General features: G+C 39.6%; 1 protein-coding gene across 1 annotated transcript in view; it reads right to left on the bottom strand.

Annotated features, from left to right (window-relative positions):
- SMPD3 (sphingomyelin phosphodiesterase 3) overlaps window positions 1-12,037 on the bottom strand; it is a 120,802-nt gene that overhangs the window by 29,023 nt on the left and 79,742 nt on the right. Inside the window, exon 2 of the mRNA XM_056360401.1 lies at window positions 7,711-9,332. Within this exon, the coding sequence (XP_056216376.1) occupies window positions 7,711-9,045 (1,335 nt within the window). The 5' untranslated portion in view covers window positions 9,046-9,332. The remainder of the gene's footprint in view (window positions 1-7,710; window positions 9,333-12,037) is intronic.

The following is a 12,037-nucleotide window of genomic DNA, read 5'->3' as shown; positions in this document are numbered from 1 at the left end:
AGCCATTCCAAACAATCCTGAATAGACAGTTTCTTAAACATGCACCCTCCGATCTAGGTACTACAGTCTAGTATATATACATGTCCAAGCACATGCCACTGCCACTTTCTTCATGGGAAGCAAATCCAGGTGTGCAAACCAGAAGAGAGCTAAAATTTTGGCATACTCCTGGAAAAAGATCTCCAGAGTTTATCACCCCACAATCTACATGCGGTCAATAAACCCAAAGTTGGGAAAGCTAAATAATCTGAAAGCCATGTTAAGAATCCTTCAGGGAGATGGGATGCTATGCAGAATCGCTCTAGCTTTGGCCATTATAGTTTAATCACCTCTCAGACTGTAAATGAGCAAAACCATTCATTTCATCAGCTTAGTTGTCCATGAAGGTGTCAATTTCGCCATTGGAATAAATGTGCACTGTAGGACCAACTCCTGCATTATTCTTTTGAAGACAGTATGTCTCCAAAGTATCCAGCTCTATGGCAAGCAAATTTATGGTGATGACAACAACAAAGCTGATGATGTCCATGTTTTGAAAAAGAAACGAGCCAGGCTGAAAAGCACACCTGCACGCTCTGTGGGGAAAAAAACCTCTCCTTAAAAACAAAAGCATGAGCACTGCATTTTGGAAGAACATCATCTAAGCAGGGGCCTTGAGTTCCTGTTTGTCTTAGAAATAAACTGCCACAGACAGACATTAAGAGCAGGGCACAGAAACAGACTTTACAGTAGATGTGACAGTGACTTACTCCCACAGAAATGTTTATCCTACCATATGTAGCCAATATTGTTTAAGTTCAAGGGAAGCTCCATTAAAAATATAGCAGCCTAAGATTGAACCGCATTACTGCAAATGAAGCAACTGTACGTGCAGAAGCAGTGGTAGCTGCAGACACTTGTCGCTCAGACCTGCTGGCTTTGATGCTGAGACATGCCTGTAACAGCACGCTGTTTACACCTCTCTATTTTGACCACTGTGGGAATATCATTATACACATCCTGTGTAATTATGACGAGCAAATGATAGAGTAAGGAAGATAAAAGAAAGCAACGGAAAATACAGTTTGTCTTTCCAGTACAGCTTTTCCATCATCTCCCAAACTGTATCCACCCTTCCTTGACATTTTTTTCCCATTTCAGCCATTTCCCAAGACAAACAGGAGTCAGCACCAAGAAACTAGCTGGAATAGCCGGTCAAACCGTGTGCCCAAGTCCTCCTTCCTGTTACTCTTAAGAGAAGATGCCAAGGAAAACCTGCAACTACTTACATTCACAATTCAAACGTTCCTGTCGCATGAGGATGACTTAGATTAGCAGTAACTTCCAAGAAAGATGTGTTTTATTCCTGTACTTTATGTTCTTTGTAGTGGTTTTTTGGTTAGCTTAGACGTAGTGGAAAAAGATTGATCTTACTTTCAGTACTTTGACAGCTCTGCCTTTTGCCTTCAGGCATATGTAGCAGCTTCTAAAGAAGACACATTAGTTAAATTATAAATATGTTATTTAAGCATATTAAGTAAAGTAGTTTGAAATGTTATAGAGGTCAGCTCAAAATTCTGTTTGGTGCTCTGCAATTCTTTCCAGCCACATCTGCACTTGATGATTTTAGAATTCTGTTTTTCCCTTCCTACCACATGACAACAGTTACTGTTCCATGAACTCAGAGAATTAGTTATTTGGCAAAGCTCCATTAAACTTACACGTGAGGGGAAGCAGCTGTAAATTGGTGCTGTGAACGAGGGGCTCATCCTCTTCTGAAGAGGAGCAAGCCCACAACTCACATTCTCTCAAATCTGTATTTGATTCTGCACAACAGTTTTAATTTGTCCCCATTATGAAGGAGAAAAAGACCATGATTAATGACGAAAAAAGACCGTGATTAATAACATTAATTATATCAAGGTGAAGGAACATGGTACAGTGCCATGGTAGGGTCTTTTTTTTTTCTTTTTTAAAAAAACATCTCGGGCAGGTTCTTGGACTCTATCCAATTCCTGCATTAACATTTTATAGCAGAAACTGAACTTGTGGAAAATGTTTAGGTTACCCTCCTGACTTAAATGGCACAGCTTTAGAGTTACCTAAACAAATCCATGAACAGCACTAGACATTTTTTAATACATCTTGGGATGACTGTAGATACTGGAAAACTCATCAAGGACAAGAAAATCTAATGACTGAAATCTCTAGATGATCTTTTCATGGGGTCAGAAAACAGCCATTCCCCTTTTCTGTGGAATCCTCGGACAAAAAAAGCCTCCCCTCGGTATACTGTGCCACTGTACAGCAGAAGTTGCCCCTTCACTCTCAGCCACAACACACTGAGTTGGCACGGGACAGCGAGGACAGCTTACGCGACCCAAGCCAAATGTATCTGCATCAGTAACAGCAATAAGGAGAACCACAGCGGTTAATTCGGGGAACCCTCATTTTGTCGTACAAAGCAGGCACCTCGAGAGTAGCAAATAGTAAAAACTGTGCTTCATAGCAGTTCTGCAATTAGAGCTACGGCTCCTTCTGCCATCTGTTACCACCGTATCAGCTCTTTTGGAAGCAAGTGTAGCTTTGCACATAAAGCAAAGGTTGCTAGGTTTCCTTTAAGCGATGAATAATATGTTCTCTACACAATTACTGTACTCCCTGGGAACAGCATTAATTTTCAGAGAATTTGAAAAGTAAATCTGTTAATAACCTTAGGAATTACTATTAATTAAACACAAGTCCTTTCAGAAATTTAGCAAAACCCACAAGACATATTTTCTCCTTCTGATTCCTTTTGATTTTGTTAGAATACTATTAGCTGTTCAGACTTCCCACATCAGACTGCAGTTTAGCTTTTGCTCTATGTTCACATACTGTGTTTTAAGCAAGAATTCTTATTTTTGCTGAACTTATCTCTCTGGGCAGATGCCAAACCCGAGAATTAATTTCCTCCTAAGAACGGTAGGAAGAACTGCCTTCTATACAACATACTTCCATATCTCCCGGTCTCAGCAGGAGGAAAACCACTCCAAAACCTCTCCTCAGTTAAGAACCATTTTGAGAATGATACCTCTTTTGTTCCCTTCCCTACCCCCAAGTATGCATTTACTTGTCTTCTGTGGTTTAGATCTACATTGCAGTTACAGCTATTACAATGTAAGGGTAAGAGAGAGGCAAACTTCTGTCAACAGAATTGACAGTTTTTATTAGATTGATACGTCTGGGAAAATACGGACAAGCTCTCTAACTCAGTAACTCATCAGGGCAAGGTAAGGATGTTTCCCGCTTTCATTGCACTACTGTCCAAAACTTACACAAACATCCCCGAAAGACAGTGTAACTAAGGCTACACACTAATCCCTCTATCTAAAAATGAACGTTGATGTTTTGAAACCTCCTAGTAAATTACAAACAGGTGATGCATTACACAATTTCTGCTCAGCACTCATGGATACCTTTTAAAATTGATTTGACTGCAAAATCATCATCCAGTTTCTGAAAGGGACATTTATTTTACAACTCCCCTTTAAATCCATCAGAACCACTGTGCATTAAAATTATGTATGTGTCAAACCAACAGCTGCAGAGTAACCGAGGCCACTGCGATCTGCATCACGTTATATACAGATACATACAAGCTAGCTTTTTTAGTTTGAATCCCCAGCACAGGCTAGCATCTGTGTCAGTCTCGCTTCCCTCCTCTATCTGCAGCACAGCACCAGCAAGAGACAATTGAAGTGATAAAACCTGCAAAGCAGACTCAAGGGTTTTCTTAGGCGTTTTAAATTAATGTGAAATGCAATGCTAGAACAGAGAGTCACGGCAGAGTGTCCCAAGGGCCCAGACTGTCAAAGTATGAAAATGGATTGGCTGATTTATATATTTGCTAACTTCTCCTCTGAGTCTTTAGCGGCAACTAGGAAGAGTGGTTTAACACTTCAGACCTGTCACTTGCATCTAAGTGACGGTTTCATTTCCCCCCCTTCTTAAATGCTATTTTTTCTGTGCCTGTGTCCCTCTTATGTCCCAATGAGACCCTCAGATTGGAGACAGATACATTGCTAGAGTCTGAAGAGATCAAAGTGCTGAATGAAAATCAGTTCTCCTGTAACACAGAAAACAGGCTTTATACAAGGGCTACTCACAACTATGTCATCCTCATGCCTCCCGCCTGATCTGGAAAGCATCAGCCCATACAGATGGAAAAAACGGTCTCTGATCTCTGTCAGGAAAATGGCAGCAGTGGCAACTTTCGTGGCAGACATTTTTAGGAAGAGAACAGATGAAGGCTAGCAAAATTCCTTTGAACAGCTCTCCAGTTAGCACTTGGCTAGCATGAAATCAGTAGCATGAAACAGTCTTAAAAGCCTTTGTAATTTACTTCCAACTTTCCCTTGGCTGTGACACCCCAGGTGTTAAGCCACAATCAAATCACTTGACCTTCCTGTGCTTTAGTTTCTCCTTCTATTAAGCAGATATTGACCTCTCTTTACTATGCACTCTGCGACATATGAATGAAAAGTAGTATGTAAGAGTTGATTGTTATTATAGCTACTAATAATAACCGCTGAGCTCTCTAAGTCTCTCAGGTAAAATAGTTCCGTATGACTAAGCAAATCTCTCAAATCCTTCCAAATCTCCACTTGAACTTCACAATCTAGATGGCGAAGGCAGGCCAGGAAAGGGGAGGGGGGGAATATGGAAATGGAAAATAATTTCCACTTCTGGAAACAGAACCTATTCCAACAGGAAAAAAAATGTGTGAAATACCTGTACCCTGGCAGTAGGGATCTGGTTTGTAAGCAAACTCCCCCAAAACAGTTTTGCCTTTTTGTTCAAAATAATTAAATTTTCATTGAATTTTTAGTTCTGAGATCTTTAATTTATCTCCTTAACAGTTACATTTATGGTAAGGATACCAACTGTACTCATTAAATGAGAGCCATTTCTCTGAACATTTTTTTGAATTTGGATGTTGGATCCTTCCTGAGGTTCAGAAAGATTTGAATAAAGGCTTCATCTTCCTCATGAGTGGAAACATTAAGTTTTATTTATATTTACTAAATATACAAGTCTTCTCCTCTGATTGCTTTTTACAATTGTGGAGTTTTTTTGAAATAATAGAGAGCAATTGCTCCCTTACGCAGAGATGCAAGCTACGCAAGGGGAACAGTCTTCCTAGGTATACTTCCAAACCAAAACTGAACTGATGTCTTTTCGACTTCAGAAATGGGAATGCTGTGCTTTCCACAGGAGTCAGGCACTTAAAAACACGGAGTTTGCATAGGACAGAGAGACTTAACTCCATGCCACTACTGAATGGAAAGCAATTAGGAGACCCTTGTTCTGCAAGGCTCTCTCTTCCCATCTTCAAAACCACACTGAGATTAATGCGTGACTAGATCGTGTTATATGCATACAAGGTCTTTTAAGAGGCAGTAAGTTACCTAAAAGCAGTGATAGAAGCTGTGCATTTTGAATGACAGAGTACCTTGCAATGACACCTTCCAACCACAGTTCCGATAGCTTTGCTAGCTTGCTGCTGTCCCACCGTAAGACCTCAAGACTTCTGAAGGTAATTAATTAGTTCTCACTGACTTCAAAAACTAACCAGGCTTTTACTTACTGTAGCTTTTGTCTCTGGAGTCCACACACACTCAGTTGCTGATAAAGCACTTCAAGAAAAACAACCTTTAAACCTACTTTGTTTCAAAGCTAAAATTAAACAGATCATTCCTACTTTTTGTTGTTGTTGTTGTTGTTGAAGAAATGACCAATGATCACTTAATGTACAATTAAGAAAGGCAGGCACTGCGTGTCAGGACAGACTTACTCAGAATGAAAAAAAAATAATTTAGGTATAAAGTACAGTATGTCAGAATGACACAGACATAATGAAAAACAGCCTTTTAGCTGGGTCAGAATTCTGTCGTATTTAGAAGAATGTGGTAGTCTTCAAATCTTCATAATAATTAGTCCCTGCTCAACTGTAACGTTATTTAACAACTTGGATCCATAATTAAGTTCATCATCCCAGTGGAATTTTGAAAAGAGGCTTAATTTTCTCCAAGAGAAATAGAGACATCACGGCCTGCCTAGCAGGTTAGTAAATCAATGATTCAGCATTGGGCAGTTGAAAGCAGATTGTTTTTAATCTTTTAATCCCCTATATATGCATATGTTGAAGGGTAGTTTTGTGACCCTGGTAATATGGGCATGTTTAGGGTACACTTCCTCTGACCTATTTTAGATACCTACAGTAGGAAGAGAGGAATCCTGCCCCACAGGTGGCTGGCTGTCGAGGAAGCTGGGGATGACCAGCTCCAAAGTCTAAAGTACCTACATTTGACCACAGAATTCCCATACTTCGTAAGTATTTAATTCTTTGGAGTGACTCGTTGCAGTGTCTTAGTTTTACTACACAACATGTATGTTCATTGTTGCATGCAGCACTTTAGGACAGAAAACCCAAAATTTAGCTGTTTATAAACAGAAGAGTACAGTACAGAAAGCTTAGGCCCAATTTTTGGAGACCTGTATATAGATACGGATAGGCTTTTGTTTATGTCAAATGTATACAAAATACTGAACTATTATCAGACTGCAAATTCTAATATTTGTGCTTTTTATGCAAGCCACAATACCAGAAGTTTTTGCTTTGTTGACAAATTAGAAACAGCAGGTACAAAAATCCTCACTGATCCTTATTAACAATCCATATTCTTAAAGGCTATTAATGGCTTTTGTTGAGGACCTGTGAGTGTATGCACTAGAAAGTACGTGTGATCTGAGCACCTGATGTATTTGGCTAGCATTAAGAAAAAAGTTCAGGTTTTAGTTAGTGAAACCCATTCCAAAGTAACAAAATCACAAAATCTGAAATCCAGTATTCTAGGAGATTTTCAGACGTGTCTAAATTTGCGTCTCTGCGCAAAGTTTTCGTTCTTCATTAATCACAAATTAGCAGAGCCAGCTTTCCAGTTTATGAAAAGCACGGCCAGATTCTCCCAAGAATTAAGCCTGAACAGCCACCAGTCTTGGAAAAGCAAAGCATTGCATGAAGATTTCTATTTCTGCTTTTCATGATAAACAGACATATAACCCCAGGCTTCCTGTTCTACCATTACTTCATTTAAGTCAACTGTGTTTAAAAAGCAAAAAAAGCTCTGTGCTCCCCAGTGTCCCAGGCAGGTGGTTGGTTGTTTTTTTTTGTTTACTCTTCTTTGCATCTCTCTTTAACAATTGTTGTCTTCTGCAACCAAGACAAAGGGATAGCCATGCATTTCATTGCAATTCTTTCACTTCTATTCTACTGACATTTAGACTTTTGATTGTCTTTTGATTTCCACATAAATGCACAACATGCATAAGCTGGTTTCCAACAGTAATGCCCATTGTACTATACTCATGTTACAAAGCTTAGAATTTGTGCATTTTATTAGAGATAGTTCTGTAAAGAAAGAAATTAAAATGACATTAAAACCACTTCAAATTTTGACACTTGAAATTATACTAAGTTTACCTCCAAAAGTCCCTCATTATTTCACGCACATCCATCACTAACACAGTGTCTAGGCCACAAAACCATATATATACGTTGTATCAGGTAGTCTGGACCTCAATATTGACTCTTTGAACTCTTAACAGAAATGACTGAGAGAAAATAACATAATTTATAACTTGTCACGTATACAGAATCAATATTTATGGCTTCAGAAAGGCTCTTACCTTGAGAAACAAGGCTCCCTTGGAAGCCAAGGAGTCTGTTCCTCTTCCATTGGGGTAACAGTGATAGGCAGCATCCATAACAGGATAGCGGCTGGCAAAAAGGAGACCACTGTTCACAAACTTAAAGCTACAGCAGCCATGGCAACTGTAGACCCCAACATCATAGACAATGTATTCAAAATAGTGATGAAGCTGCTCTTTCAATTTCTCCGCAGCTCTTTTGTCAAACACTTCCTGCAAACACAGAAAGTCCAAGTTGGCAGGGAAGAAAGCAGAGATCTCATGATCAAAGGTCTCATCCGTATGTTTCTTTTTCCGCACTGAAGTCTTCTTCATGATTGAAGCCTTGTAGAGGAGCTTGTTGTTGACAGTGCTTTGGTCCACTGTACCATCTCCAACACGCACTTTAACTAAGGACTCTCGTGAGGCAGAATAGCTGTCTAAACTCCCAGAATCTCCTTCCTTCTGTTTGTGGTTAGGTGTTTTTGAGATCTCTGCATCACCTTCCGGTGAGGGCTCTGCTGGGCCACTGGCATGCGCCTGGCCATTGACGGTATCTGTTTCTGTGTCTGACATGTGGCCATTATCCTCTCCATTTATGCGGACAATGCAAGTGTTCTCTTCTCCCTCGTTTGGCTCTCCAGCTCCACCTTTATCTTCTCTGTCCTCACTGTTGTTTGAGCCTGAATTGTCTCCTTTATACTCCATTGATGTTGTCCTTTTGATGCCAGCATTAACAGTACGATTAGCGCTATCTCCACCCTGGGGGGAGACCAAGCTGCTAAAACTTGCTGCACTGATGGATGTGTTGGTAGGAGAATCTATATATATTTTGATCTGTGGTCTGCTTGCCCCATTTCTGATCCTCCGGCCAATCTCTTTAGCTCTAGCCTGTGTATTGAAAACATTATTAAATCTTGCCAGAGAATCTGGCAGCAGGCAAACGTTGGCACTGCCGAAGCAGAAGCTTTTCCCATTCCCTGCAGCCTTCCATTCAGTGAGCAGTGTGGCTCCATTGGCATGGTTCTTGTCTTCTAGCCTGGAGTAGATATATGGCCTTCTGGCTGACTGGAGCGGGGACCATAGCAAGAAGCCAATCAGAGCAAAAGGAAGAGAGGCTACCAACAGTGCCAAGTAGATGGGAGTGGTAATAATGATGCAGAGTGCATGAAAATAGCACGGATCGTCTGCTCTTTGACGTTTTTCATAGGTGGTTGGAACAAAAGAGGCCACAAGCCTATCTGCTAACCAGTAACATGGGAAAATCAGGCCCCAGGAAAAAGAATGCAGAACCGACAGAAAGCTGTTGGGAAATGGGGAAGTGTATAAAACCATTGCAACTTAATTATGACAACACTTCAGGGCCTACTACATGATGTCACTGTATCAAGCATCCATAAGAACACTGGGCAGGGGCTGGGGAAGAAAGGTCCGGTCAGGAGTTTGTTTTTTTCCAGTGAGAGTCAATAACAAAACTTTAAGAGCACCATTTCACTGTGTTGGAGTAAAAATGAAACAAGGCCACTGTTTTCGTCTGGCTTTTTGGCATCTATATTTGTCGAAGGATGTCATTGTTCACTGGAGGCTGCCATAACGAAACACTCCGGAGGCAAAAAGGAAATCTGTAAAAGCAAAAGCAAAATATAAATTAATCATGATTAAGATTATTTAAGATTATTGGTTTTAAACTGCAGATTTCAGCTTTGAAGAAAACAATGCTAATTGAATATAGCAAATAAGAAAAACAGTTTCACATTTTTGCTCTGAAGACAGACGAGGTCTTTCAAAAGTTGTCTTACCAGTTGAAAAGTTGTCTTACCAGTTGGGAAATTCTGACCCGAGGTATTTAGCAAATGTCATGATTAACCAAAAACATTCAAACTGTCAGGGGCCTGATCTTACAAAAAAATGCTTGGCAGTATACATACAGCTTTTTTTCTTTCTTTTTTTTCTGTTCGTTAAGTAATTTAAGTCATCTCAACAACATCATAATTTGAGGTTTTAACACTGGTTTTGATAATATGAAATGCAGAACATTTTAAAAAAACAAGTACTCATACTCATCAAACTGATCAACCATTGGTGATGGCATCACCAGTGAGCGCAATGTCACCCTCCATAAGCTTAAGCTGTGCTGTTACCCTTTAAGAGGAGCAAAGCTAGATGGCTGACAAAGGCAGAATTCCCATTGACAATGTTTCAAGTTTCAAACCTAGAATGTAAATAACATTAAGCAGCACTGGATAAAAAACATTCACCAAATACGCAAGAGAGAGGATGTACATTGGCCCATGCTTTAAAACCCATCTTTATTTTTGACATCTTGGAGAGATGAAAATTACATACAAATATTTATTGGCATGAATTCAATTAAAATTTGGGGCACTCAGGTGGTCAAAATTAAGGAAGTGGCAGTTTGATGTGCATTTTAAACATTCTGCAGGGCACCCAGAGACAGAAGGCCATTTCTATTTCTATTTAATAGCAAATAAAACAATTATACAGGACACAGAAGAAATACCCTTTTACAAAGCAATGTCACCTTAGAATAAAAATGCAATTCTTCCATTTTCTCTCACTTTTTAGATTTCTGCTTCTTGAAACCAAGCCCTTGCAACTGGTTTATGTTCCTGCTCTCAGCGCATTTTTTACCTGTGGTACACATGCGAGACTGACAACACAGAGTATACTGTACAGGTCAAAAGTGGTGAGGCAGGCATTAACATACATGGCTTCACTAGCTCTCTTTTTACCACACATATTTTTTTCGTTTATTAATGATAAGAAAGTTCTTCCTCAGACCAGAGTCCCAATCAGCAGGACTGACTCCTCGTAGCACATCAGATTTGCAGCCATACAGTTCTGGTAGGCACCATGGCAAAGAATTTTTTTAAAAGGAACAGATGAAGATGAGATATTTTTGCAGATACTTCTTCCCAGAAGTGAAACACAACCCTGGGGCAAGCAAGCAAACATTAGTCTGAAAAAATCTAGCAAGATGGCGACAGGGGCTCCTAAGAAAAATTGACTGGAGATAGGAATCAAGCTCTAAAATAGAATGAGAAAAACCAGGTTGGGTGGGGACAAGACCTTCAGAAGTGAAACCAAGTAGTTGGTTGGTACCCAAATACTATAGAGAAGGAAAAGTCAGGAAGTGCATGCGTTAAAAAGGATGGCAGTACCACAACAGAAAACGGCATTTAACTACTGTGTTCTGGGCATGAAACATGGGGGATAGAAGAAAAAGGAGCTGTTTTACTGCAGCAACACACACCTGGCCTTCCAAGTGTAAGAATAACACCCCTGTAACTGCTCACAGCCAGCTGCACATTTTGCCAACACCAGGCAGTCAATTACATTTAATGGAATATACAGTCCTGTGTATTTGCACCTTGACGGTACTGGACACTGGAAAGGTGGGATTAAGGGAGGTGGGGTTTTTTTGTTTTAATTATTAGCTTAGCATAACTTCCACAATCTTATGCAACATGTTTGAGTTTAAATAAATGAGTGACTAGTCAAGTGCCAAATAACAAATGCTTGGCATTTATTCATTGCCAAAGGCATTTTGGAATGTTGATAATAGGGGGAAGCCTAGCAGATTTGTTTTCCTGAATGATTTTTAGGACTCTTTAATAAGAATGTTCAAAAGAAACTCTGGCATCTACATATCAGATAGAAAAAAATAACTTAAAACCTGTCCCAATTATGTAATTACCATTAGAAAAGAAAAAACTGTAAAGAAGCTATTTGGTTCTATCGGACGCTTAAAATGCTTTATAAAAGCACTGTCTATTTACATAATCACTCAGCACACCAGAAAGGTTCTTGTTTACAACGGTGCCAAGGGTAAACAGAACACTGTTGTTTGGGGTATGTGAAATGAGGACAGACTGCAAACCTTATACTCCAACTTTCAGGCTAATAACCTTTCTGGTGAAACCTGCGGTTGTGCTGCAGAAGATAAGGTCGATTTGACTTTGACTATTTTAAAATTACACATCAGAAAAAATGCAGAACCACAGTGGACCCATAACAATTTGTCTAATTAGGTCTTCTATAGATAAGTATTTTCTTAATTATATGATGACAGGGTGTTACAACTCCTAGGGAAACGTGACATCAAGTGACAGTTCTGTAAATAAAGTAGTCAACGCCTGCTCGATGATGTGATGAAGTAAAAAAATCAATCCAACATAACTCATGCTGTTTCTGTTATGGACTGCAGCATCAATAATCTATGAGATAAACAGCTGTCCAGCAAACCATAAGACACTCCACTAAAATGGCTTCACGAAAGCAATTATCCAGATTATGGGGGCATACT

This window comes from Falco biarmicus, chromosome 15 (genome assembly GCF_023638135.1).
Source record: "Falco biarmicus isolate bFalBia1 chromosome 15, bFalBia1.pri, whole genome shotgun sequence".
Classification (NCBI taxonomy): domain Eukaryota; kingdom Metazoa; phylum Chordata; class Aves; order Falconiformes; family Falconidae; genus Falco; species Falco biarmicus.
Note: the sequence above shows the minus strand (reverse complement) of the source record. Positions and strands in the feature narration are given on the sequence as shown.